The 24,542-nt window shown below is 43.7% G+C and overlaps 2 protein-coding genes and 1 long non-coding RNA gene across 9 annotated transcripts; 1 reads left to right on the top strand and 2 right to left on the bottom strand.

Annotated features, from left to right (window-relative positions):
* The first annotated feature begins 1,840 nt into the window (after nucleotides 1–1,840).
* PDCD4 (programmed cell death 4) lies at nucleotides 1,841–20,342 on the top strand. Of its 5 annotated transcripts, none has more exons than XM_066323588.1 (13): nucleotides 1,841–1,960; nucleotides 5,562–5,709; nucleotides 6,861–6,955; nucleotides 10,252–10,548; nucleotides 11,099–11,193; nucleotides 12,808–12,921; nucleotides 13,191–13,412; nucleotides 13,670–13,767; nucleotides 15,271–15,385; nucleotides 16,225–16,332; nucleotides 17,397–17,507; nucleotides 18,259–18,398; nucleotides 19,600–20,342. In XM_066323588.1, the coding sequence occupies exons 3-13, from the start codon at nucleotides 6,916–6,918 to the stop codon at nucleotides 19,658–19,660; spliced, it is 1,401 nt and encodes a 466-aa protein (XP_066179685.1). In that variant the 5' UTR covers nucleotides 1,841–1,960; nucleotides 5,562–5,709; nucleotides 6,861–6,915; the 3' UTR covers nucleotides 19,661–20,342. The 5 variants fall into 5 exon arrangements, with proteins under 5 accessions (XP_066179685.1, XP_066179690.1, XP_066179688.1 ...); XM_066323593.1 differs by having other exon boundaries at nucleotides 1,888–1,904; XM_066323591.1 differs by lacking the exon at nucleotides 1,841–1,960 and adding an exon at nucleotides 2,036–2,055.
* Nucleotides 7,967–9,896, bottom strand: LOC136364037 (uncharacterized). Its single transcript, XR_010744096.1, has 2 exons — nucleotides 9,506–9,896; nucleotides 7,967–8,458 (listed from the first exon to the last, which is right to left on the bottom strand). It is a non-coding gene; the product is annotated as an uncharacterized lncRNA (long non-coding RNA).
* Nucleotides 11,252–21,391, bottom strand: BBIP1 (BBSome interacting protein 1). Of its 3 annotated transcripts, none has more exons than XM_066323595.1 (3): nucleotides 21,257–21,391; nucleotides 20,967–21,181; nucleotides 11,252–11,482 (listed from the first exon to the last, which is right to left on the bottom strand). In XM_066323595.1, the coding sequence occupies exons 1-2, from the start codon at nucleotides 21,300–21,302 to the stop codon at nucleotides 21,006–21,008; spliced, it is 222 nt and encodes a 73-aa protein (XP_066179692.1). In that variant the 5' UTR covers nucleotides 21,303–21,391; the 3' UTR covers nucleotides 11,252–11,482; nucleotides 20,967–21,005. The 3 variants fall into 3 exon arrangements, with proteins under 3 accessions (XP_066179692.1, XP_066179693.1, XP_066179691.1); XM_066323596.1 differs by lacking the exon at nucleotides 11,252–11,482 and adding an exon at nucleotides 14,721–18,764; XM_066323594.1 differs by lacking the exon at nucleotides 11,252–11,482 and having other exon boundaries at nucleotides 20,063–21,181.
* Nucleotides 21,392–24,542: the final 3,151 nt, after the last annotated feature.

Here is a 24,542-nt window from a genome sequence, read left to right as displayed (position 1 = left end):
GAGAAATGCAATCCTGGAAGGCAGCAGGAGAGGTGCAGCCCAGGCTGCACTGAAGGCTGAGCTTGAGGAGAGGCTATCTCACTTCATTTTGCAAAGCAAATACTGTGAGCATGAGGCTATCTCTGCATAAATACTCCCAGGAAGGGAAGAGAGAAGAGCTGAAAGTGCTAAGGGCCAGTGCTGCTACTGAATAAATGATCAAAAGGAGGCATCAGACATTTTGATCAGAAGATTGTTACCAACCATTTGGCAATGTGGTTCTAGAATGGTTTCCCCACTGCAATCGTTCATGCAAAATATTGAACTGCTTTGAGGATGGAACTTGACAAGGTCACGATAAGGATTATATCACATGGCACCTTTGATAGGAGACCTGATAGCACAGAAGTTCCTGCCAGTTACCTAAGCACAAAGGTAAACGTTCTGTAACCCTCTGTCCATATAAATATAGAGCATGTGATTATATACACACAAAAAGCAGGCACATGATTTATTAATCACAGGACCTCGGCTTGTCAAATAATAATTACAAGGCAATAACACACCTTGTTTTAATAAATGGCTCCCTAAGATCTTCTCTCGCACTAAACCAGTAAAAAGGGACAATTATTCTGAGGTAGAGGTAGCATTTTGTGTTTCTGGTTGTTAGCTTTTAAATGAACTCACTGTCTGGAACTCTTAAATCAAGTACTCCCATTTTTCTGCACATTTCACAAGTTCATCCCTTTCCACCAAAGCGTCTTTCAGATGCGTGATTGCCTTTTGTTAAGACAAGAATGAACAGATGACAACGGCAGCACGGAGGAGACATGCCCGGAACAGTTTTACGGAGCAAACCCGGGGCCGCCGCTGCCAGAAGGGTGTGCTCAGAACCATGAACAGGGGAGGCTTCTTGTGCAATGTGAGGGGCAAGTCCTGGAAAGCCACGAGAGAGACAGAAAGGCAGCGGTTCTGGGAAGCGTTCATGCAAAGCCACGGCAGTGGGCGACACTTCGGTCTCCGTGCTCAGGCAAACGGAGCGCGATCCCTTCTCCACCTCGCAAGGGCGCCCAGCCCCGACAGGCGCTGCACGCCCAGGTCTGCAGCACAGCCCCGTTCCCAGCTCTCGGATGGAGCTGCACGAGGATCTTCAAAAGCAGCTCTAATTACTGAGCATTTAAAAAAAAAAAAAAAAAAAAAAAAGTGAAGGCGTGTTTTAGTACCCTTTCAACCTGGAGCTGACGCTCCCTGATGAAGAAGAATGCGTTTGCTGTGTTTGCAGTTCATTTCATGAAGGTACCTTAGCCGAAGCTGCAAAAATAATAGTCAGAAGGGAAAGAAAGTAGAAGGCCAAGAGACAGGCAACTGAACAGAGCAGATTGATTTAACAGATATGATACATTTTTGCTGTCTGCATTATGTGTGGAAATTCTTATTCCAAGTGACACAGTAACAGACTCGACTGTAATCAAACAGCACTGCTGAGGTGTCAGGAGCACAGATGCTGCCTATCGAAAACATTTAAAACAGAAAGTAAAACTTTGAAAAATCCGCAGTGGGGAGAGCAAGGGAAACGCTCGGTGGTGTTTCTAACCCAAGGCCACCTCTCTGTGCTTTCCCCCGCTCTCTGCGGTGCGGGAGGTCGGGAGCGCAGGCAGAGCGGGGTGAGAAGCCAGGCCGGTGTCAGCCGGGGCAGCGCGGAGACACGCCGCGTCTATTGTGCACCAGGCACGGCACGGGGGGAAGGGCTGCTCCACGCGTTTTGGGGAACTCCAGCCAATGGATTCCTCCCCTGGGTGTTACGGGAGGGCTTGGCCTGCATGTGAGAAAGGGAGGGGAGAGTTTGAAAACAACCCAGCAGGCTCTAAGGAAGGAAGACTGCTAGAAAGTGACCTGCTCCCCTGCGTGCAGGCATTTTGCTCCAGGTGATCGGCGGCTGTAGGGCTGGAAGCGCAGCCGGGGCCGGGCGGCTGAGGCACAGGTAACCCGGGGTGCAGGTGTCGGGCAGCGGGGTCCAGCTGAACACCCCTCTCTGGCTGCCTCGAGCCGCAAATCCACCAGAAACGGCCCAAAGAGGTTTTTTTTTTTTTTTTTTTTTTTTTTTTTTTTTTTTTATCTTATTTTTTCTACGAGAGGAGGAATTTTGCTGTTTTGTTTTTACGGGGATTTTGGCGGTATGTTTGCTATTAATATGTCTGGGGGAGGGAAGGCAGGAGGGAGCGAGTAGGTCTCTACACCTCAGAGGTTAGCATGTGATTAGCTGTTTTCTAGTTACCGCAGGTTTGAGGTTAGAAAGGGAAAAAGTGGTGATGTCTTTTCGTAGGGTGGTTGATACAGTGGAAAAATACAAATTATTTTTCGTGCACGCCAGCTCTTTTTCAGGTCACAGTGCTTTAGAAATGAGGAAATATGTGCAGATGAGATTTTCAGTGATTGATAACCCAGCTGCTAATAAGAGACATTCAGCAGAAGGAAGAAAAACCACACAATTTTCTTGTCTGGAGGTGTGCTGGATGATTTGGGGGTTTTAATTTTCTTTTGACTACTGACCCAGCTTTTAGGCCTCTTGGAAGTAATCCAGTCCTAAACTTTAGCAGAAAATCCTTTGGCTATTTTCCGTGGTGCTTTAAAGGGTGTAATTGCCATGATGAAGAATTTTGTGCCATCTTCTCTTGTGCAGGTTCTGGCTACTGTTTCAGCCTCTCTGTCACCTCTTTCTTCTCTACTGAAAACTCTCTTTAAAGCCCCACTCTGCCTTGCAGTGGAAGCTGAATTCCACCATCAATGTTAATAGGTAGAATTTATTTTCCAAAGCTCGGTGATGACACTGTGGTGGTTTGCTTGGTACACACAAGTCAGCAGAGGTGCAAAAAGCAAACTAAGGACTATTTTTTGATTGATGGGGAAACAACATCTTTTAAAACTGCCTCTAGGTTGCATGTGAAAAAAATCTTGTGTGAGCACGTTGGACTGTTCAGACTTGAAAAAGTCAGCAATTTAGCGTCTTCATGAGAAAGAAAGGTTTTCTTTCTGTCATTTGGCTGATGGGGAAAGTATCATGAAAACATGTCAATCGTGCTGCACGTTCTTTTAACGGATGATTGTTGTTTTAAATCTTAAACCTATTTTGGATGATTCATGAAGAGCCAGGCCAGTAAACTAATTCAGAGGCTCTTACAAAAGGGAACTTTGGCTCTTACTTCAATCAGAAGTATACCAATTGGAGTCGAATTATACGGGGAAAATATTCAATGCTACTACAAAAGTCAAGCCATAATCTGGTTAACTGAGGAGGTTTCTCTTGCTGGCAGCTGGAAAATCCTGCAGTGCACATGTACCAAAGCAGAAGGGATCTGTATTTGCTTCCTTCATTGCTTGGGCTCTCTGGAGTGACAAATTAGGGAGAGAAAACAAAGGGTGAGCTGAGCTCTGAGAGACCTGAATGGAGGCGAAGCACATGACAATGCGAGGACACTATCATCTCTAATTAGGTGCGTGCCCTCAGGCAGTTCGTACAGAGTAAACAGGGTAAATCTAAACTGAAACAAGGCGGAAAGTTTGGAAGGCTGTGGACGGACATGCCCGGTTTGGCTGTCAATCCCAAACCTGCAGCGTGTTCGGCGTTTCAGCAGGGAAAAGGTGTCTGCAGCAGCAGGAATGCCGCCTGCCAGCTCCGGGGCCTCCAGCCGCCCGGCCCAGACCCTGCCCGCCGCTGAGGGACGGGCCTTGTGGGGCGGCAGCCGAGGGCCTCAGCTCCGCTTGTTACCAGAGAGAAACGCACACAGAAGGGAGGCAATAGATTATTTTTTCTGATGGCTTTGCTTCAAAAAAGAAAAAAAAAATTAGACTTTTAATTAAAGGAGTAGGACAGCACGTTGAGGAGGAACCAGGCTCAGTTGCCACGTTTCCGCGGTTGCCCCGGCGCTAACACGCAGCACCCTCAGGCGGGATGTGAGGAGCCGTTCTCTCACATCCCGGGGGCTGCCGCTCCACACCTGCCCCCTGCAAGGAAGGCTCAGGCGATGCTGTCCCGGTGCGGGCGCTCCGGGCCGCGTCTCTCAGGGAAATGGAGGCCGCTGCTCAGGTGCGCCTCAGGCCCCCGCTCCGCCCCCCGACCCACCCGCGATGGTCTCGCCCTCCCCGCTCCGCCCCCCGACCCACCCGCGATGGTCTCGCCCTCCCCGCTCTCCCCCTGCCTTCCCGCCCAGCCCAAAGCGCGGCCGAGCCCCGCCCCCGCCCGCCGATTGGCTGCGGGGCGGGCGGCAGCCAGCCAATGACCGCGCCGCGGGTGGCCGTGTCTCTGGGGCAGAAAACACAGGCAGGCAGGGGGCGGGCGCGCGCGCGGGGGCGGGGTTGGGCGGCGGGCGCGCGCACGGCCGGCAGCGGGAGCGCGCGCGGCGGCGGCTGAGGGGGACTCGGCCCGGCCCCGGCGGCCCTGAGGGAGCGGCGGTGCTGCGGGCGCTTCCCGGGAGCTGCGGGCGCTCCCGGGCCGCTGCAGCCACTGCCAGGCCCGTGCCTGTGCGCCAGCCCGGCCCCGGCGGCCTGAGCCCTCGGCCCCGCTCCCAGCGGCCTGCAGCCCTCGGTCCGGCGGCCTGAGCCCGCTCCTCGGCGCCGGCGCTGCGCCGCCGTTGGTCCCGGCCGGCGGCACGGGGTTGGTAGGATTACCGAATCTTAACGCGGCTTTTGTATGTGCGGCTGTAGAACAGCAGCTGGTGTTGGCAGGTCTCCAAAGCTTCGGTGATGGGGGATGTTTGCCTAAAGTTAGGGAGAAGGGGAAAAAAGGTGTATGCTATATGGAAGTTACTCCGAGATGCATTGCACCTACGGGAGGTCTTGATAACTTTTGGGAGCTTTGTCCTGCTGCGTGTGTTGTTTCTAAAGGTTAATGTGCCTGCTGAGGTAGAATTGCCTGTTTAGATGGAGTGCAAGAAATGGTAGTGATACAGAGCATGGAGCGTGTTTTATTGGTGGACTTTGAGACTTAGAAAAATACCCTTTCCTTATAAACTAGTTTAAAAGTACTGTTCATATCACTGATTCATGTTAAAAATTTCCACGGTGTTTATGTTCTGCCTAAAGTGGCTTCTGTCCATTTTGTTCCCGTATTATCTCTTCCAACACGGAGTCTGATTTTTTTAAGGCAGTTTTGCGAATTGTGTTGGAGTTTTATTGGTAGTGCTGTGTGATGTAAGTCAGCAAATCAGAAGATGATGAGGTTTGGATACAGTGATAAGTTCCAGCATCCTGAAGCTCCAGCAATCTGCTGGTTTGAGTTAGTGAGAAGATGCATTGCTGAACTGAGAGTATAACTTCTATCTCCTGATCAGTATCAGACAGCAGGACTTGTAAGGCTTGGAGATTCCATCATCCTTGTTATAAACCAAGTAGGGTGCTGAATCTCAGAATGACATCGTGTGGAAGTTGAGTTGTTATTTATTACATTGCCACAGGTGGAGGATTTCAGCTAGGGTCCTGTACAGGGAGAGCATTACTCCACTTGAAATTTGGAACTTGGTTACAAATGATGAAAACTGTGATTATTTTTTAACACAGGTTTTGTCCTTTTTTTGTCTTTTCCCAAGAGGTGGACAACTGATGGAACATTCCACTAGGAAGGATAAAACTGTTCTCACAAGGTAGTTTGTGCAGATTAGACTGAGACCCACACGGAAAAATATCTCAACCAACAGTGTCTGGGAAAGCTTGAGAACTCCTGAATGATTGCTTGAGGTAACTCACGAAAAATGTTTATTTAAAAAACTGTGTGGGGTGGGGAAGACTCTTATTGCACAAGGTTGGGAACTGTTTGGCTTGGCATTAGGAAATAGAAGGCCATGACAGCTGAATGCTGTGCCCCAAACCAGAGTTTCTTTATGGCCAACGGTCTGTGATGAATCATTTACCGTTAATGGGTCTGTGGCAGGCAAGTGGGCATGAAAGGGGAAAACAAGGGAAGGGAAGAAAAGGGGAAGGGAATGCAGCTGTTTGGTGTCACAATCTTGCCACTCAACGGTGAACAGTTTTCAGGACAGCAAAGGATGAGATGGGGAAGAAAGGGCTGCTGAATTCTTATGGGGCAGACACAAATACCAGTAATATTCCCAGGCCTGTGAAGAGATTTGTGGAAATGTGTATGAGGGATTTCTGGGACTGCTTGATTTTTTTGTGTACATAAAGGAAAGATGGATGATGCCATCCTCTTCACAGTGACATGGGGTGGTTTGGAAAGTAGCAGCTGCTAAGAAGAGGGAGAAGGAGGAGGAGAAAAAGAGAAGTATTTAAATGAAGGGAACTTTATCCCTTGCAGATTGAATAGTGGTTGCAAGGAGTGTTTGAAGGGTGCAGAAGCACAGATGTGAAAGCTTGATAGCTGTATGTAAACATACAGTAAAACAAAGACTACGTCCTTGAGGGGAGGATCAAAAATTAGCTTGTTTTCTAAAGGCTGGGCTGAACTCGATAAATTGGTACCATTTTATCAACATCATTCACATGAAGAACGTTTTTCTCTTGCATGCAATAAGAACATTGATGTTGTACACTCATACAGATAACCACTTGGCAGAACAGGACAGTCTAGGTTGATAGAGGTGGCTTTTATCAACTAAAAAAAGCTGCATAAACAGGGCTTTTAGCCTTAAAATAACGGCTTTTGCCCCTTTATAGGGCACAGAAGTGACAGCTGCTAAGGCATCCAGGCTTAGATATCTTGGAGGGTGGTGCTTCTCTCTTGCTGCACTATTTACCTTCCCAGGAACTTTTCAGCAGTTACTAATAATTACAGCTTAAGCCTCTCATTTTTATATTTTGTGAGTAAAGCCTTTGCACTTTACTTTGGTCTAGTGTTTTTTTGTTCTCTAAGCTTTTCTGTTTCTGCTTAGGCCTTGGAGGGAAAATACTAAGACTTGACATTTCAATCAGCTCTGTTAAGCAGCTATGGAAATAGAAAAGGAACACATTTATATTACCCCAACAGGTAAGTCATATATTCAGTTGGTTTGGTTTTTTGTTTTTTTTTTTTTTTTTTTTTTTTTTTTTTTTACTTAAAATTGCTTAGCTGACCAGAAGTGTTCTCTGTAGAAAAAATGCACCACTTGATAATTTTTTAACAGTACTGGTTGAAAAAAATAACCAAAAACTTACAGAATAGTTCTTTCAATTATATATCATGGAATCCTGCTCTATTATGTTTGTTTAAAATTATTAAAATAATGAAGTTAGCATTTCTGTAAGTCACTGGATAATAGTTGTACTTTTCTCCTTATCATCTGAGTTCAAGTAGTGCTGGTGTGAAGAAAAGAATAAACTTAGAAGTAAAATGTGTAGATGTGTAAGAGGTATAAATTCTGCTTTTATGCAACAATTTACCTTAAAATTAGGGGAAACAAATGTTGAAGGGCTGGACTGGAAGTGGGCTGGATAGGAAAAATTTAGGAAGTACATGTTAGAGACTGCCATGGCATGGACTGTTCTATCCATATCACACATTTCTTTTATGATGCTTAGTCAGGGTATCATAGATTCCTGTTGTTTTGTGTATCTTCCAAAGGTTCTGATGGTCTGCAGTGACTCTTTCATGTCAAAGAGGTTTTTCAGAATAACATGTATATATTTTAAGTTGGCAGATAATGCAGTTGAGGTGGCAATATACTCCATATGATTTCTGATATTTAAGCAGAATTAGGATAAGGAGAAGACACCTTGGTTCTCAACATTTTAGAATTATATTTGGATATAATAAGCTGCAGGAGAGCTGGGTTGACAGAGTTTGGACGATTTAAATTGGTAGGAGGCTTTGTTAATGAAGGTAGCCCATAAAAGCACAGATTTTAAGTGAGCCTGCTAGGCTTAGTGACAGAGTAATGAGATAAATTTGGGTAACTTCTTAATATATAATAAGCAAATTATTAAAGTTGATTGAAGACTGTTAGTGCCTGTATATGTTATATGATGTGAAAATGAGGAACTGAGAGGAAGATCTGAAGCATTTTATAGGTTCTTATTATTTTGTTTTGTAAGTTTTTGGAAAATAGTATAGTTCAGTCTGTGTTTCAAGCTTAACTAGGTAACTAATAGTACAGGGCCAGTTGGTTACCATATTATGGAGAAAGAGGTTGCAGCTGGAAGTTACAGTATTATATAAAAACAGTGTAGAAGCGCAGTGAGAAATACGAGTTCTTTTGGGTTGGATGTTTCCTGTGGAGGATTTCCTTTAGTCTTGAACCTGAAATTAGGGTTGTGTGAGGAGGTTGGACTGTAGCCTCCCCTTTAGTCCTTGGCTGCCAGAGTCAGGACTGACTTGTGTTAATTGTTGGCCATTTTCTTTGGAAACTGAGAAAGAAGTATGCAGTATTGAAGAGTGAAGTTTCTGGACAGTCTAGTCTCAGGTCTAAACTGGAGAAATTCATGGGAGACTGAGCATGAAGAAGAACTTGAGTGCATTTGACTGAGAGGAGCTGGTTTTTGCTGATGGGGTCTCCTGGGGAATGAGAGGAAGGAAACCTGTTTGAGTTTGCTCTTTTTTCCCCCCTCTGTTAGCTTTATGCAAATCCCTCATTGTTTTATTAAAATGTTAGACAAACAGAGAAAGCTGCTTGTGAGAAATCTTTTCCTGGATGTGATGCATGCTTTTCTTTTTTAGCTTGCTGCAAGCATAAAAGGAATGCTTTTGTGGGAGTAATGAGTGGAAAGATGAAGCTTAGTCTGGAATGGCTGCATTATTGCTGAGCTGTAGCATTCACATCTGTGAACACCAGTATCTAAATGTTATTTCCTTGATCACAAAGGAGGCAGTTCCATCAAAGTTTGCTCAGTTTAATATACACTTTGATACGAGTAAATACTTGGAGATTGGCAATATTTTATTAGTCCGTTTTGCTTTAGAAACAATTTTTCATGAACTTGTTTTGAAGTGCAGAAGCATAATTCTGAGAAATATTGCCAAATGCATGCTGCTGATGAGAAGGTATTGGAAGGGTGAATTAATACATTAGTTAGGTTAAAATGTAGATTTTGAATACTCCTCGTATTCTGGGTTTATGGCAGTGAGCTCTTCTGTGAAGCAGTTTTGGAAAACCAGCTCCTGAGTGCACTCCTACTGCCCTGCTGGTGGTGGGGCTGTGGGTTGTGTCTTCAGGACTCTACTCAATTGTGAAGAAATGGAGAACTGTGTGACAGAGAGCTGAGGCTGTTCTCTGTGTGTTTTCTAATTTGCAAGGACCCCCAGGGTACTCACTGGAATGTAAATAGGTTCTCAGGTGCTTTTTCTTTTTTGAGTCTTGATTGGTTAAGAAGGCGAAAGAATAGTTTGTGAAAGCTTTTGTTTATAATGCTCTAAGTAAGACATTCTGCTAAGCACCACAGCACAAGTTGGGGACAACTTAACTTTGTGAAATAAAACTTCAGACCTAAACATTAAATGTCCATTAGCTTCCTCAGAGAGTGAAGTTACTGTGCTTCTCGGTGCTCTGAGACATGTACACATCCTTAAGTTGTGAGAGAGTTTTTTGTTGGGTACAAAACAAACCTGTTGTAGTCAATTGTATTGTGTTCAGAAACAGTCTTGACAGAAGCTGCAGTGAGGGACAATCCACAGAGAAGAGAGATCCCAGTGATTCAAAGGACTGTGTATTCTAGGAGTCTTGATTACCAAGCTCTCCAGGCTTTGCATTGAACAGCATTCCACCCTCCCCCCAGCTTTAAAAACAAAAAATAAAAGTAGTGATGTTTTTATATTCTTCTATGCCTAAATTGTTGCTTTTCTTGCTAGTAAGCTGTGTTTGAAATTCCTTGAATTGAATAAGGGGAATGTTGGTTCATGCTTTAGGGAGTTAATTTCACTTTAGTGATGAGTCTTGTAACATTGTTGAGTTCCTACACAATGTACTGGATTGGCAGTTTCATTTGTTACTAAATCAAGAGAAGAGTGGGTGGAGTGAGAACGAGGCACTTAGATCTAATGCTCTCAGGAGTTCAGATAGTTTTTGTTTAACAAGAGTGGGGTTTTCAGTGGTTTATGTATTTATGTATGGTTTTATTAATTTGCTTTCTTGACATCTGCTCTGTTTAGAATGTGGATATTTTGTGTAGGGGAGTAAGGAACTTTTTATTACTGCAATATATAGACATACCTTAAAAACAATGTTTGCCTTAACACTGTTGGAGACAAGAGTTCTATATGATGTTATAATCCTTTCTAAATGCAGTGTGTTTTGGTATTCTAATATAAAACTGTTTAAAACGAAAAGATTTTTTTTCTGTTTTGTTTTGAAGAACTTGAGAATCTAAATGATGCTCCATTTTCTGGCGACGAAGAAAATGGTGGGTCTGAGGAACGAAAAAGTGAAATCAATGGAAATTGGATTCCTGCAACTTCAATTACTGAAGCCAAAATAAATGCTAAAGCAAAGAGACGATTGAGGAAAAACTCTTCTAGAGATTCTGGGAGAGGAGACTCTGTTAGTGAGAATGGAGAGACACTGAAGATTGGAGTTGTACCAACGAGCCCAAAGGGGAAACTCCTGGACAGGCGATCCCGGTCCGGAAAGGGCAGAGGTCTGCCAAAGAAAGGTTGGTGTACCTTAGGGGGAAGAGAGTAGAGTGAGAAAGATAAAGATTTGTTCAGAGCACAGTACAGTGTTTTCTGCTGTGAATCATTTCCATAAACCACAGTCTCTGTGCAGGTATTTGGCCCTTTATGTTAATTAGTGGGTGGCAATAGCAGGTGGCAGCAAATCTAATATGTCTATGATCAATCAACATTTGTCTTCAAGGGAAGTACATTTCCTTAGCAGGCTTAATACACAAATCTGAACTGTTCGTGGTTCATGGGACTGTTCTTAACACAAATTTAAATCATATTTGTATTGGAAAGTACAATTTCAACCTTCAGTAATTCTTGTGCAGTCCATACTGCTTGCAGTGTCTTACTGGAAAGTGATGCAAAGTGGCTGAGGAGGTGGGAACTTGTCAGACAAACACACCCTCTTCAGCATATACTGTTAGTCAGGAGATGGGCACAAGCAATGATAGATGACTTTTAAGTGAAAGAATGTTGTGTTGAAAACAGAAGTGTTGTTGTTAACTGGCAGTCCTTACTTATTCTTCCATATTTTGCCAGGTGGAGCAGGTGGTAAAGGAGTTTGGGGAACACCAGGTCAAGTGTATGATGTGGAAGAAGTAGATATTAAGGATCCTAATTATGATGATGACCAGGTATGCAAATAGTTTCTTTGCAGTGTTGTTTGTATTTCTTTTTATCAATTTCAATGGCCTTGTGAATTAACATGAATGTCAGCCTGGCTGCTCATTTTTATGTTCAGGAATAGATTATTGGCTAGTAAAAAGGCAGCTGGTGTAGAAGTCACAGTGTAATAGTCACAAATCTTACCCCAAGCCCTCTTTCTGTGCCTGAGTAAGCAGCATCCCTTTCCCAGGTGTGTTCTCCATGGCTGGTTCCCATGGAGGTGGATGTTGCAGTGCTGTTCCATATTGCACACAGACACTGTTAAAAATGCGACACAGACTTGCTCAGGTTGGGAGTTTAGTGGGGCAGTGTATTGATAGATTTTTCTCTTCCCTGTATTCCCAGCCCACGCAATGTCCTGTCTGCTTGGTATAAACCTTTCATGAAGGTGATAGCTTGGATATTTTGTTGACATGTTTATTTAGAGTATGTTATGGAAGATTGTATCTTTCAGCCATATTACTGGGGGAAGGGCAAAGAAAGCAAAGCTTATTGGGCAAAGGGGTTTTCTATCATTGAAAGGGAAATAGTGATTACAAACAGAGTTTGCTAAAGTCTCTGAGATCAGTACAATTGCAAGACTGACCATAAGTACATTCTGTATGACATAAGCAGAACAGTGGTGGTCCTTTGAGTACAGGCTGTTTGCTGTAGCATAGCTGCTGAAAGAATGGTATGTGAGAATATCAAAACCTTGTTCCAGGATCAATTTTCCCTAAAATTTGATACTTTACATGAACAGAAATAGCCATTAAAAATAGAGCTAGTGCAGAGAACAAAGTTTAATGACGAATGAACATTCTGTGTAACTTTGGTGTGATGGAAGGATAGATTTTTTGATTTTTACTGTACTTCTTGATCATGAAAAGTTTCTTTCCATTAAACATTGGTTGAAAAATGTCTTTGATCAGATGTCTTTGTTCAGCTCTGTAGTATTGCTCTGAATGTTGCTTCTGTAGGTGCAGAGAAGGGAACTGAATTAGAGCAGGGAGGTCTGGTGCTGCTGGAACTCCACAGGACAGGTGATATGTGAGGCAGTTGCTGTGTGCCTCTTTTCCCCCAAGGAATGCCTTTGTTCACAAATATTGTGAAAATGCCTTTTCTGTGAGCTGTGCATGGCACCAGCTGTCTGTCACACAGTCACCAAGGAGGAGGGAACAAGGCAGGGCTCCTGCCAGGGACAGGAGTGCCACTTGCAGGGGAAGGTGCTGTGGCACAGCCAGCTCTGCTGGGCTGGGCCTTCTGTCACTCTCCCTTCAGTATGGAGGCACTTGGCCTCTGCTCCTGTGGTAGCAGCTAAATCCTGGGAACAGAGTTTGGTGTGTTTACTATTGTTTAACAGTAAATTCAGCCTTTCAGTTGAATTCGCCTGACAGTAAATTCAGAATATGAAGGAGGATGACAATTAGCCAGCATTGTCTGCACTTCAGTAGTAGAGACAGAGTCTAATGTTTTTCAGCAGAATATTGGCTACCAAGAGAAAGCATTAAGGATTAAAACCCCACTATTTTGATGCTATTAGTGCTGCATAAGGTGCAAGAAAAGACAATAAGGGTATCTGCTTTTGTTGTCTTTTAAAACAGGAGAACTGTGTCTATGAAACAGTAGTTTTACCTCTTGATGAAAGAGCATTTGAAAAAACTTTAACACCAATCATCCAGGAGTATTTTGAACATGGCGATACTAACGAAGTTTCGGTATGTTACGGCCCTTTTTATTTCTTTGTTTTAGGGGTCAAAGCTGTGCCATACAGGGTAATGCAATTGCCAGCTATGAATGAGTTTATAGAGAAGTTGGCAAGAAATGTATTATAAGAATACCCAAACAGTTGTATTAATTACATGAGCAGAAGCATATATGTACTTGTGTAAGTGTAAGCACATAAATATTTATTTGAGGTCTATTTATATATTTATATAATAAAAATTATGAAATCTCATTGTTTTGTTTTTCAAATCTTATCTAGGAGATGCTGAAGAATTTAAACCTTGGTGAAATGAAATACAGTGTGCCAGTGCTGGCTGTTTCCTTGGCATTAGAGGGGAAGGCTAGTCACAGGGAAATGACATCTAAGCTGATCTCCGACCTTTGTGGGACAGTAGTAAGCAAAACTGATGTGGAAAAATCCTTTGATAGACTGCTCAAAGAACTACCTGAATTGGTGTTGGATTCTCCCAGGGCACCACAGGTATATTTGTAAATCTTCATGCCAGTAGTCAAAAGATTTGGTGGCTAAAATAGATCAAATAAACTGCAATAGACTCTGTGTTTTGAAAAATATTGATTTTCTTACTGTCTGTAATCCTCTCCCAATTACCCAGGCTGTGTTTTCACTTTGAAACAGCTCATTTAAATAAAATCTGGAAACCAAGCACATTATAATTATCTACTTAGAACTTCTTTGAAATTCAGCATTTAATTAAAAATGCTTCTGTTTTGTTGCAGTTGGTGGGCCAGTTCATTGCTAGAGCTGTTGGAGATGGGATCCTAAGCAGTACCTACATAGATGGCTACAAAGGCACTGTGGATTGTGTCCAAGCTCGGTAATTTCCTTGCTTTCTATATAGAGACAGATTTCTATTCCAAATGTCAAAGCTGATGATCAGGAATTTACAGCTTCAGAATAAACCATGCAGTTCTTTAACTTCCTTTTTTTAATTTTAAATGAAAAACCCATAAAATTTGCAACAAAACCAACAACATCCAGAACGACTCAAGTCAGAGGAGAAATACTGAGTTCTAAAAAATGTATAGATACATTTTGAGTTCAGTTTGTCAGGTTTGTTGTCCAGCTTATGTTTGAGGATGAAAACTGAGCTGAAAGAAGAAGCGGTTATAGAAGATTTTGTCTCAGAAAAAGCTTTAATGTGATTAATGGGTAAATATAGCATCAGGACAGCTGCTGTTAATATGTTGTGAAATACACAAGGGATTAACTGTTTTGCCTTACAAAGGTTTGAAGCTTGTGCAGTGATTTCCGAGACTTTCTCTGTAATGCTTTATTTGTCAAGAAGTACAATTGTTTTCCGTGTCAGTGTGAGAAGTTTGAAGGAGCAATCCCTGACAAAGGAGGATGTTTTAATAATGAGTCATGTTTTATTTTTCTTACCCCCATAAGTGTATGTTTCAGGCTTGATGTGGAGTTGCTGAACTCCTGTTTCTTCCAGAAGTTGCATTCGCAATGATCATAGTTTGGCGCTTTGAGAAGGAAGAGCAGTTCTTAGCTGCCTACCTTGGGGGCTCAAATTAAGTAAATTGTCTGTCACTTCTATAAATGTGTCCTGTGATTTGAAGGATTGTAGCCTGCATTCTGCACATCTGGGATGCTTTGCTGCTTTTGTTATTTCTTGGCCAGTCTTTCCTGCTCATTAAATCTTGGTGAATAGAGTTATTGTTATTGGCTTGCCCCCAGCACGAGGACTGGGAGAACTGTTCCTCGTTTACATGGATGGTACAAACTGTATCCCAGACTGCTTTTTTTTTCACCTTACTTCCCTTTTTATTCTTTTTCAATAAACTGGCAGGCATCCCTAGCTTGTGCTATTTTTCCAACTACATATTTACCTTCTGAAGTGGTTGTTTTTGGCTTAAATTCTAAAGGTTTCATAATTCTTCAGACCCAAATGGAAAATAGTATTTCAGTAGAAAAGTGTTCTTGAGTGTGGCAGCAACTCAGGCCTTTTTTTTGTTTGAGATCCACCTGCCAAGCTGCATTCTTGGAGGAGTCTGGATACAATCCATTTCTGCATAAGAAAATACTCAGCTGCTTTTTGTGAGGATGTTTGAGGTCCTGCATTGGTGATTTAATTTACTGCCATCACAGAACTGTTACCTGTCCTTGGGATGAGTGTACGAGTGACAGAAAGACAACATGGGGAGCTTATTTGCTGGTTTTTTGATCCGAATGATCCCTGTGGAGTTGATAACCCTGAGCCCTTCCCAAAGATGTGGTAGCTTTGTCTGAGGAGAAGTGGCCGTGGGGGAAGTCACAGATGCATTTATTTGGGGTTGTGTAATCAGGTTTTAAGCGGTGCCTTTGCCTTTAGAGCTGCGCTGGACCGAGCGACTGTGCTGCTGAGCATGAGCAAGGGAGGGAAACGCATCGACAGCGTGTGGGGGGCAGGAGGGGGCCAGCAGTCTGTGAAACACCTGGTCAAAGAGGTAACAGCACAACTCCCCTCTCTCCACTTGCCTCTTGCTCTTGGCTTCTTGTTTGGGGTGGAGGGAAGAGAGACACATATCCCGTACTAAAGTGATGTCTTATGTCATGAGCGTTGGTTTTGTTTTGTTGTTTGGGCTTTTTAAAATATATAATTGGTTTAGACAAAGCAGAAGAACTGATGTCGATAATTTCATTTGTTTTGTAGTATTTGTCACTGGTGGGAGCATGGTAGTACAACATTCTGTATTGCAAGTATATGTTTATTTTTGCTTTAAGCAAAAGTTGTAAGCATTCAGCTTTTTAAGACTTCCCAGTATAAAGTGAAGAAGTAATTAAAAGAGCCAAGATGAAACTGGCTAAACTAGATAAACTATTTTTTTGGCATTGCTGATCAAAAGCACAGTAATGACTGAAAAAAGAGAGGAAGAAACAGGCATGTTTAGAGATCCATGCTATAAAGTAAGCAGGTCTAAAGGAAAAGGTCATGTTACCTAGTTTCTAGGTTGGAACTGTAACAGATGATAGGAGGTGGCATTCAAAGGAGAGAATAAACTTAATGACACCCACATGCGCCTTTTATGGTGACACACTACTTATAAAACAATGATTTTGGTGCTTCTGTATCCCCTCTGTGGATAGGTGTTTGGCTTACTGTGTTTCAGGTTACTGATAACGTCTCCTTTAATTAGTGCCTGAATTTAATTACATTTATAAAAGCATTGGCAGCAAGTTTGAGGAAGTAACTTGCTGCTGGCTTGATAGTAGATTATCAAAACAGCTGACAGCTTTTAAACTTTGTATCTAATTAGTGTTGGGTTTTTGTTTTAAAATTCAATAGATTGATATGTTGCTGAAAGAGTATTTGCTTTCTGGAGATGTATTGGAAGCCGAACGCTGTCTTCAGGAACTGGAAGTACCCCATTTTCACCATGAACTTGTATATGAAGTAAGAAGAAATCAGTCTCTTTAATAATTGCTGATATTTTGATGTGGGCATGCAAATAATATAAATGGCATCTGAAGCTTAGGTTGCTTTTTCTGTTATTTGAATAACTAAATTGTTTCATGGTTAGTTAATGGTTTGTGTGCTCATTTGTGTGTGCACTGTGCAACAAGTAAGCTGCTGCTGACTCTGGGAAGATCCAGATGTAATTGGGAGGGGTGTTAAATAGTTGAATTCAGATAATTATAAGTTCCTCAAAATAAGATCTCAGTTTATTTTCTGCTGAGGAATAGTAACAAAAAACCTTCCCATGCTTTGTTTTGGTGTTTATTTTCTAGTTTCAGATATCTGGGTATTCTAATGGGTGTTACCTGTTTTGGTTAAGTTATAGAGCTTCCTTTTTCAGGGTGGGATTGTTTCACTCAGCACAGTCATAAAAGCTTACAGATTTCAGACCCAGCCTATATGGGAGACTGTTCCCATTTGTACTCTTTTTATCTGCCAAATTGGGAAATGATTGTTTACCAATAAAGCTGAACACCCACAATCTACAGAATTTCCTTTTTAGTAAATTGACTTGTTATAGAAAATTCCTTCACAATAGAACTACAGAATCAGTTGATGGGGGTTGTGCAGTATTGCAGATTTTAAGCTTCTGAGTCCTTCTGAAATCACAGATAAGAAACCCCTATGGATACAAAATTAAAACCCCATGGATGCAAAGTTAATTTCACAAAATTAATTAATTGCCATCTGTACTGCGGCAGCCACATGGATATAGCCACGTAGTGCTGAAACCAGAGACAGAAAGGCAATGCTTTTCACTCTGTCTGGTCTTTTCTGGTTTTTCGTACCATTTATCTTATCCAAAGAACTTTTCATCAGTTTTTGTTTAATAATAATAAACTGAAATTGTCAGTGCATGTAGTAAATGGGCTTTTCCTCCCAGAAAGGTTGTAATAATGCAATGTAATCATTCACTCCTTTCTGTACCTCATATGGTCACACACCTTGTACCTGAGCCAGTGTGTTCATTTTAGTCAAAACACTTGCATGATTTGTTTTAGGCCATTGTGCTGGTTTTGGAGTCAACTGGAGAAAAGACCTTTAAAATGATACTGGATTTGTTGAAAACTCTGTGGAAGTCTTCTGTCATTACTGTGGACCAAATGAAAAGAGTAAGTATGGCATTTAGAGAACTTTGAATAAGGTCTTCCAAAACTTCCAGCTGCCTTTATGCAGTTAAATGGTTAAAACTAATCATCTGAAATGCTGCAATATTGCTTCATTTTTTAAATTTGTCTTTTTATCTGGTAGTTCTTTGTGACTGAAGTAGTACAATAAAGGCCTAATAATTACAAATTATTAAGAGTAGAGCAGTATAGAAATGAGTATTTTGCACAGTTGGAATCATCTGTGACTTTACTTCTCAGGATGAGTATAGGACAGCAATTTTGTCCCAGGGCAGACTCGGGACCACATCAACACTTACATAAAAATTGACCCAGCTGTGTTGCTGGTGGGAAGTTATGAAGTCACCTCTGGTTGTCCCCAGTCTCTCCCCTGCTGCATAAACTTGTGTTGGTCACAAATGTGGTCATATTTGTGGCCACATTTTGTTCACTTACATGGAAGACTTAATTTTCTTCCCATGTAGTAACAGGCAAGCTAATATACAGATTTCATACTGTCTGGATTTCTGACTTCTAAAGAAGTCATGTTGTGTTTTTATGCAGATAGATATTTGTATAATGCCATAGTATGGGCTGGTATTATATACGTTTTTTCTCTAATGACTTGTAGCTTCAATGCTTTAGCTTTGTGAAACCAGATAAAAAAATAAAACCTCTGGAATGCAGAAGGGCTTTTAAAAACATTGTGATAAAATCCTAGAATAACCCAAAGATGGTTTGACTCCTCACACTGCAGGGCTATGAACGGGTTTACTGTGAAATCCCAGACATTAACCTGGATGTGCCACACTCCTATTCTGTGCTCGAGCGCTTTGTAGAGGAATGTTTTCAGGCTGGAATCATCTCCAAACCACTGAGAGACCTCTGCCCTTCAAGGTACTTGCTTCATTGTAGATAGGCAAAGGCACTGCTCTTCATTCCTATCATAGATTACAGAAAGCAGCATCTTAGGACCAAAGTGTAACTGATTGGAAGTGGAAACTGGAGGATGGACAAAGAGCTGGACCGGTAAAATGTGTATTAAGAAGCTGCACTGATGTGAAACCTATTGAGGCTGGGATAAATACTTGAGGAAAGGCACCCTCCTGTGAATCCCAGGCAGCACCATTCAGTGCTCCCCAGAGGATAAAGGCAGCCTCTCCTCTGGTTTCCTGATTTGCTTGGGAGAAATCAGTGCAGCACCAAGCTGGAAGATCCAGTCACAATGTCCATGTAGGTGACAGTGGAAAACTCTCAGCTGTACTGGGGAAATGAAAAAAAAAAATCCTTTAAAAATGGTTTCAACTTATCAAAGTAGAGTAGAGTTCTAAGATGAGACAATCAGTCCTAATATTTATATTAAAAGGAACAGGACACCAATATGGGATAAGCTCTACACACCCCATTTCTTGTATCTGTCCTGTGATTCATATAATGCTTTTGGTTTGTTATGGCTTGGTTACTCATAGCATGAATAATGCTGTGTGAACTGTACCTAATCAGAGTGCTGTTACCTCTTTACTGGTCACATAACAGTTAATAAGTTTAATTTCCTTTGGGGAATATATGTAAATTTTAAAACAGGATTTTAAAACTATTATTCACAGTTTTATGCATTGGGAATACTACTTATTTGACAGGTCTTTTTCATTTTGGATGTTTTGTTAAGAGTTCTTAAACCATCTCAACAGCTTATGATAAATTTGGACCTTGGAATGTTAGCATCTTTATCAAGAACAGCCTCCATTTGTGGACTTTACACTTAAAACTGTGTGTGTTGGTATCAAATATTTTGCAGGTTTGGGTGTGTGGGAGGGTTGAGAGTCACCACTGCATCAAAAGCTTGATTATACTTTAGTTACCAGTGATATGTTGAGAGGCATTTTTGTTTGTGTACTTGAGTTTTAAGTAGCAACCCCACCATTCCTAGGTTTCCAAACTAGCATTTTTAAGCAGCTGAGCTGACATTGTGATCACTGCTAACCCTGCTGAACTTTATATTTGGCTTTTAAGCCCCAAGAGAAGATTCTTCTCAGCTAGAAAAAGCCAAGTAATGCTACTCTAAGTCACTGAAAAGATACTTTCTACTCTCTTACAGGGGCAGGAAGCGTTTTGTGAGTGAAGGAGATGGAGGTCGTCTGAAGCTAGAAAGCTACTGAATGTGAGAGCTGCCTCCTGAAGCCTTACAAGTTGAAAGGGAACATAGCTCGCTGTCGATATATACAACACGCATGCTCCTCTGGTGTGTGTATGTATATATGTATACACATCTAGGACATACCAAATTTAAGAGTTGCTTAGCACAGTTCGTATTTTTTTAAGAGCACATGTTTTGGGTACAAATTGTTTTCTTTTTTTTTTTTTTTTTTAATAGTTTTGTAAATTTCAGGAAGAAGTGTTCTTTCTTTGGGCATATAGTAGAACAACTGGCCACTCTGCTGTGGTGGTGCCTTGAAATAAGCTATCTCTGTATGTGCCATGTTTATGACCTAATCATTCCACATGTGCATCGATGTCTGACTGCCGCTCGCTCTTTCCAGGACAGTGCTGTCATCATAAAATCACTGGTTTATACAAAGCTTTATTATAGAAGGGTCAAGTTAAGCTGCTGTGATCCCATTTCCATTGCTGCTAAAGAAATACTATGCTTTGGGAGTTAAAAGAAAATAGCAGTTTCTTTGTTTTAAAGAGCCCAAGAAAATACAGTTGGGTCACAAGACGAATACATCTGTGTCAGGGGAGAACACTGGTTGGTTTCAGCCCCCATGTACCAAACTTATCTTTTTTTCTATGTAACTGGAAAAGTGAAAAGTTCTGGTAAAACATATTAAAATATTTTTTGTGAAGCTCTTGTTTTTGCCTCCTTTTTATTTATTTTAAACAGAATAAATTAAGTACTGCATGTAACTACATGTAACGCCCTTTGGTATTGCCATCAGGAGGAGAGCACAGAATAATCAAGCTCATGGTAAAGTAAGTATTTACCAGATCTGTTTTGGAAAACACAACTGACTTGTGTAGGAGCGTCCAGGCTGGCACAGATAGTGGGAATGTGCCTTTGCTGCAGAGCTTCGCCAAGCCCTGGCTCAAGAACAAGACAGATCACTCTTCAAGAAGGAAGACTCACAGGAAGACGATAGAGCCTCTCCTTCGTTTTTTTCTGTTTCATGTCAAGTTTTCAGGTGCTCCGAAATGCTGGGAATAGCCATTCCAGGGCCGGGAACACGCTGTGCTCTAGGAGCCAAGCGCTTCAGTGCTCGAGCAAGGTCTAGTACAGCCCGGCTTGGAGCAGGGGCTTGCGGAACCCGCCTCCTCCCGCTTTCTGAGGGGTTCTGCTATCTCTAAGAACGCGTTTAAAACATCGCCTGGGCAGCAACAAGCGCCAGCTTCTACAGCAATAGCGCCCGACGCGGCCTCCCCGCGTTCAGGCCCCATTTAAGCCGCAGCCCCGTTCCACAGCGGTACCTCGGATCGCGGCTGCGGCCGGGCACGACCCTCCCCGCGCTACTGCCGGGGCGGCGCGGCCCCCGCGGACGGCGGCGGGCCCTCCTCGGGCGGCTGGGCCGCCTCCAGCGCCGCCCGCTGCAGCTTCTCCAGCTTCTCCAGCGACACCGACTTGAGGGGCAGGATCTTGGGCTTGCACAGCACCATGGCGGCCGTGTCCTCCACCGACAGCTGCCCTGCAAAGAGAGAAAAGGGCCGTGAGCGAGCGGCGGGCTGGGCGGGCAGGGCCGGGCGGTGCTCGCCGCCGGTACCTTGCTTGGGCAGCACCTCCCGGAGCGCTCCCGTCCCCTCCGGCATGGCGGCTCGGCACAGCACCACCCCCGGGGGTAACTACAGCTCCCAGCTTGCACTGCGCGGCGCCACGCCCCCGCACCCCGGCGGCGCCCCGGTGCATGCCGGGAGTGGTAGGCCTAACGGGGCTCCGGCTGCCCCAATGCGCGATGGGAATTGTAGTCGTTGGCATGGCGCTGCGCTGGGCAGCCCCGGGCGCGGCGGGAGCGGCTCCCCCGGGGCTGTCTCGGTCCCGGGATTCAGGGATGCCGCTCCTCGCCTCAGCTGCGCCGGGCTCTGCTCTGGGGCGGAGCCGTCCCACCTGCGCGGGCCTGCCCGGCCCCGGCGAGCCGCTGCCTGCCCGCCCGCCGGGGCCCGCCGCGGAACTCAGGCTTTGAGGCGCTTTTATGGTTTATTTTCTGCTTCTGTAAATAAAATCCCCAGCAGACACCGTCCAGCAGACGGGCGTGGCCAGGGCGTACGCGTCCCGGTTTTCGTTTCCAGGCAGCGCCTCAGGATTCGCCATGTGAATCATGCTGCTGTTTGACACGTAAACAGCAGTAAAAGCCGCTGTCTTTCTAAACCCTGAGAGCTCCGAGGTCGCCGAACCTGATGGGCCAGTGCACCCTGTGCGGGATCCCCACAGGGGTCCGCCTTTGGAGGATCTTTGCCACCGGGAGCAGCTTCCCTGGGAAACCCCCGCGGGGAGCCGCGTGTGACCCGGGATGAGGAGATTCACCTGTCCCGGGCCTTGGCCGTGCCCCAGCAAGCCCCGATTCCGGGATGAGGTGTAATTTTAGAGTTTGCTAATGAGCTTGCCTGCGCACCCTGTGCCCCTGGGGATTGACAGCTCGGGCTGCTGATCCTGCTAACCTGGCCTTGGCAGGCGGGCACGGCTCCTTTCCGTGTTCTGGGATTGAGATCCGGCTTCTTGCTATGCACAGGGAACGACCGTGGATGAGGAAAATGAGGGAGAAAATGATCGTTGCTAATTATTCTTTTCCATTGTGCCTTGGTGGTGGCTGTCTGCATGCTTCCCTCTGCTAGCTCAGGTGGGGCCTGTCGGCTATGGGATCCAAGGTTTGCTGGGAGAGTAGTGGTAAAACTTTCAGCTTCCAGTAAGCGGCACCTCTCTGATAGTTATTTAAAGCCTCTGTTTGCATTGTTCCAGAACTATTTCCTTTTTCCTCTAAGCAACCTAGAGTAGGAAGCTGACAATCCCTCAGGTAGCCCGGTTCCACCTCGCTGGAGGCCTCGCCTGATGCTGGGTTGGAGGCCAGCAGAACCCACAGAGGGTGAGAGCAGGGCTCCTCCTTCCTGCCTTTTGTGCAGCTGGCCAAAGACAACACTCCTGGGCTGGCCCCGGGCAGCACAGACATGGGCCCTTTTTGCCTTTGCTCACATATTCCACTTTCAGGTCAGAAGATTGGCGTTGATGAGGCTGTAAAATGGATGTGCTTGCTGGAGACGTCCTTCTCTACCCTTTGAAGTGCTCAGAAGCATTCCCACTGATTTCAGTGAAAAAGCTCCTTTGTCTGATGTGCTTTTCCATGTGCCAATCCGTATTTTGTGCTGACTGGAAGGGAAAGGACAAGGCACTGCTTTATGATGGATGTTTTTATACCAGGGCATTTAAAACAGTACATGCAATTTGCAGATCAGTATTTTGTAGTTGCTTGTCAGTTTGTTTTTAAGAACCGATTCAGCATCTTAGATATGGCAATGGCTAAAAATGAACATAAATGATACTCAGTTCTGACTGAAAATTTTGCACTGTGAAAGCAGGAGTTATTCCTGTGGTAACAAATATGGCCTGCAGAGCAACAGAAATGAGCTGAAAGCAAGATATTGAAATCAAATTGTAGGCCAGGTTTTTTTGCCAGTGTCCTTCACAATGCCAATGGCCACCTGGAGTCCAGTGTTATGTGAACATTTGCATTTGGAGCCCATCTCAGTTGAGCAGGGAATCACTTTCCAAAAGCAGTTTTCCTGCCAACAGGGTTTGTTTGCTTGGTGATAAGAAACAATGGTCAACTCAGTTTGTTACTTGTGCATTTTAGTGACTGAGAAGTCTGGCATCCTGTACTAGATCCATTTTCTTAGCTACTCAAATGCCAGCTTGGCAGCCTGTCTAGGAAGCTGATAGCGCTGGGACAGGCGTGATTGTGGAGGTTGTTTTCAACAGTTTCTAGTAAGTCTGTTTTTAAGACACCTCCTTCCTTTTTTTCCTTTCCTGGGGAGAAAAAAAGATCATAGTTACCTTCGTGACTGGGAGGTCTGGATGAGAGAGAGGAGGGAGGAATGGGCATGCAGCTTAATATCCTACTTTGCAAAGTGCCATAAAAACAGGACTGGGTTTAGTTTTGAGTAAGGCTGGTATTTATTCACTAGGATGGTGTTGGCTGTAGTTAAGAGGAGAGAAAAGCATTTCATAGAGGACCCATTTCCCCTTGTTTTTTTAGCAGGGAAACAAGAAGAAAAAAAAAGTGAATTTTCCAGTTACAGATGAGTGATCCAATCTCTTCTGCTAAAGAAAGCATAGTTATACCCCATTTTTGACCTTTTTGACCTCTGAATGTGCTAAAGCACCCATTCATTTCTCTCACAGGCCTTTCCAGTTGCCAGGAATAGGTAGGAAGCTGTTTGCCATCTGGGAAAAAGCACCATGCACTTGCAATGGGACTGTGCTGAGTCAGTGCAATATCTTGGTGTCATTCCACAGGGCTGAAGAAGTCAGAACAAGACTGTCCTTGTGCCCAGGTCTCTAGTTGTGTCCCTGTGGAATAAAGCTTCCCAGAGTCCTGAGACTTGGCCTTGGGAATGAAACCCAGTGTTATTTGAGAAAGCTAAGTGTGGGATCTGTGGAGAGGACAACACGCTCTAGGTTGCACATCCTTATTTTACTGATGTCACAAACAAGTTACTCTTGTGCACTGCAGAGAGCCTCACAACCACAAAACCAGCAATAATTTTATAAATGATAAGCTTGTTTTCCTCCTCCTGTTCCCAGATACTCCGAGTGCAGCAGACAGCAGAGATGTGCATTGCTGGAATCCAGAGGGTTTCGTAATTTGGCAACTGCTTGCTGAAAGCCCTGCAGATACAAAACAACACTTATTTCAAGTCTTGAGAAACATCTCCTACTAAGTAGAAGAAAAAAGCATTTAGGTGAAGCAATGTTGCCAGTCCCATTTGTTTGTGAGGCTTGGGTTTTGTCTTTATACATTTTAAATGCTTTTTACTTTCCTTCTGCTTTCAAAGCCTTTC

Source organism: Sylvia atricapilla, chromosome 8 (assembly GCF_009819655.1).
Source record: "Sylvia atricapilla isolate bSylAtr1 chromosome 8, bSylAtr1.pri, whole genome shotgun sequence".
NCBI lineage: Eukaryota > Metazoa > Chordata > Aves > Passeriformes > Sylviidae > Sylvia > Sylvia atricapilla.
This window is presented reverse-complemented; position numbering and strand designations above follow the sequence as displayed.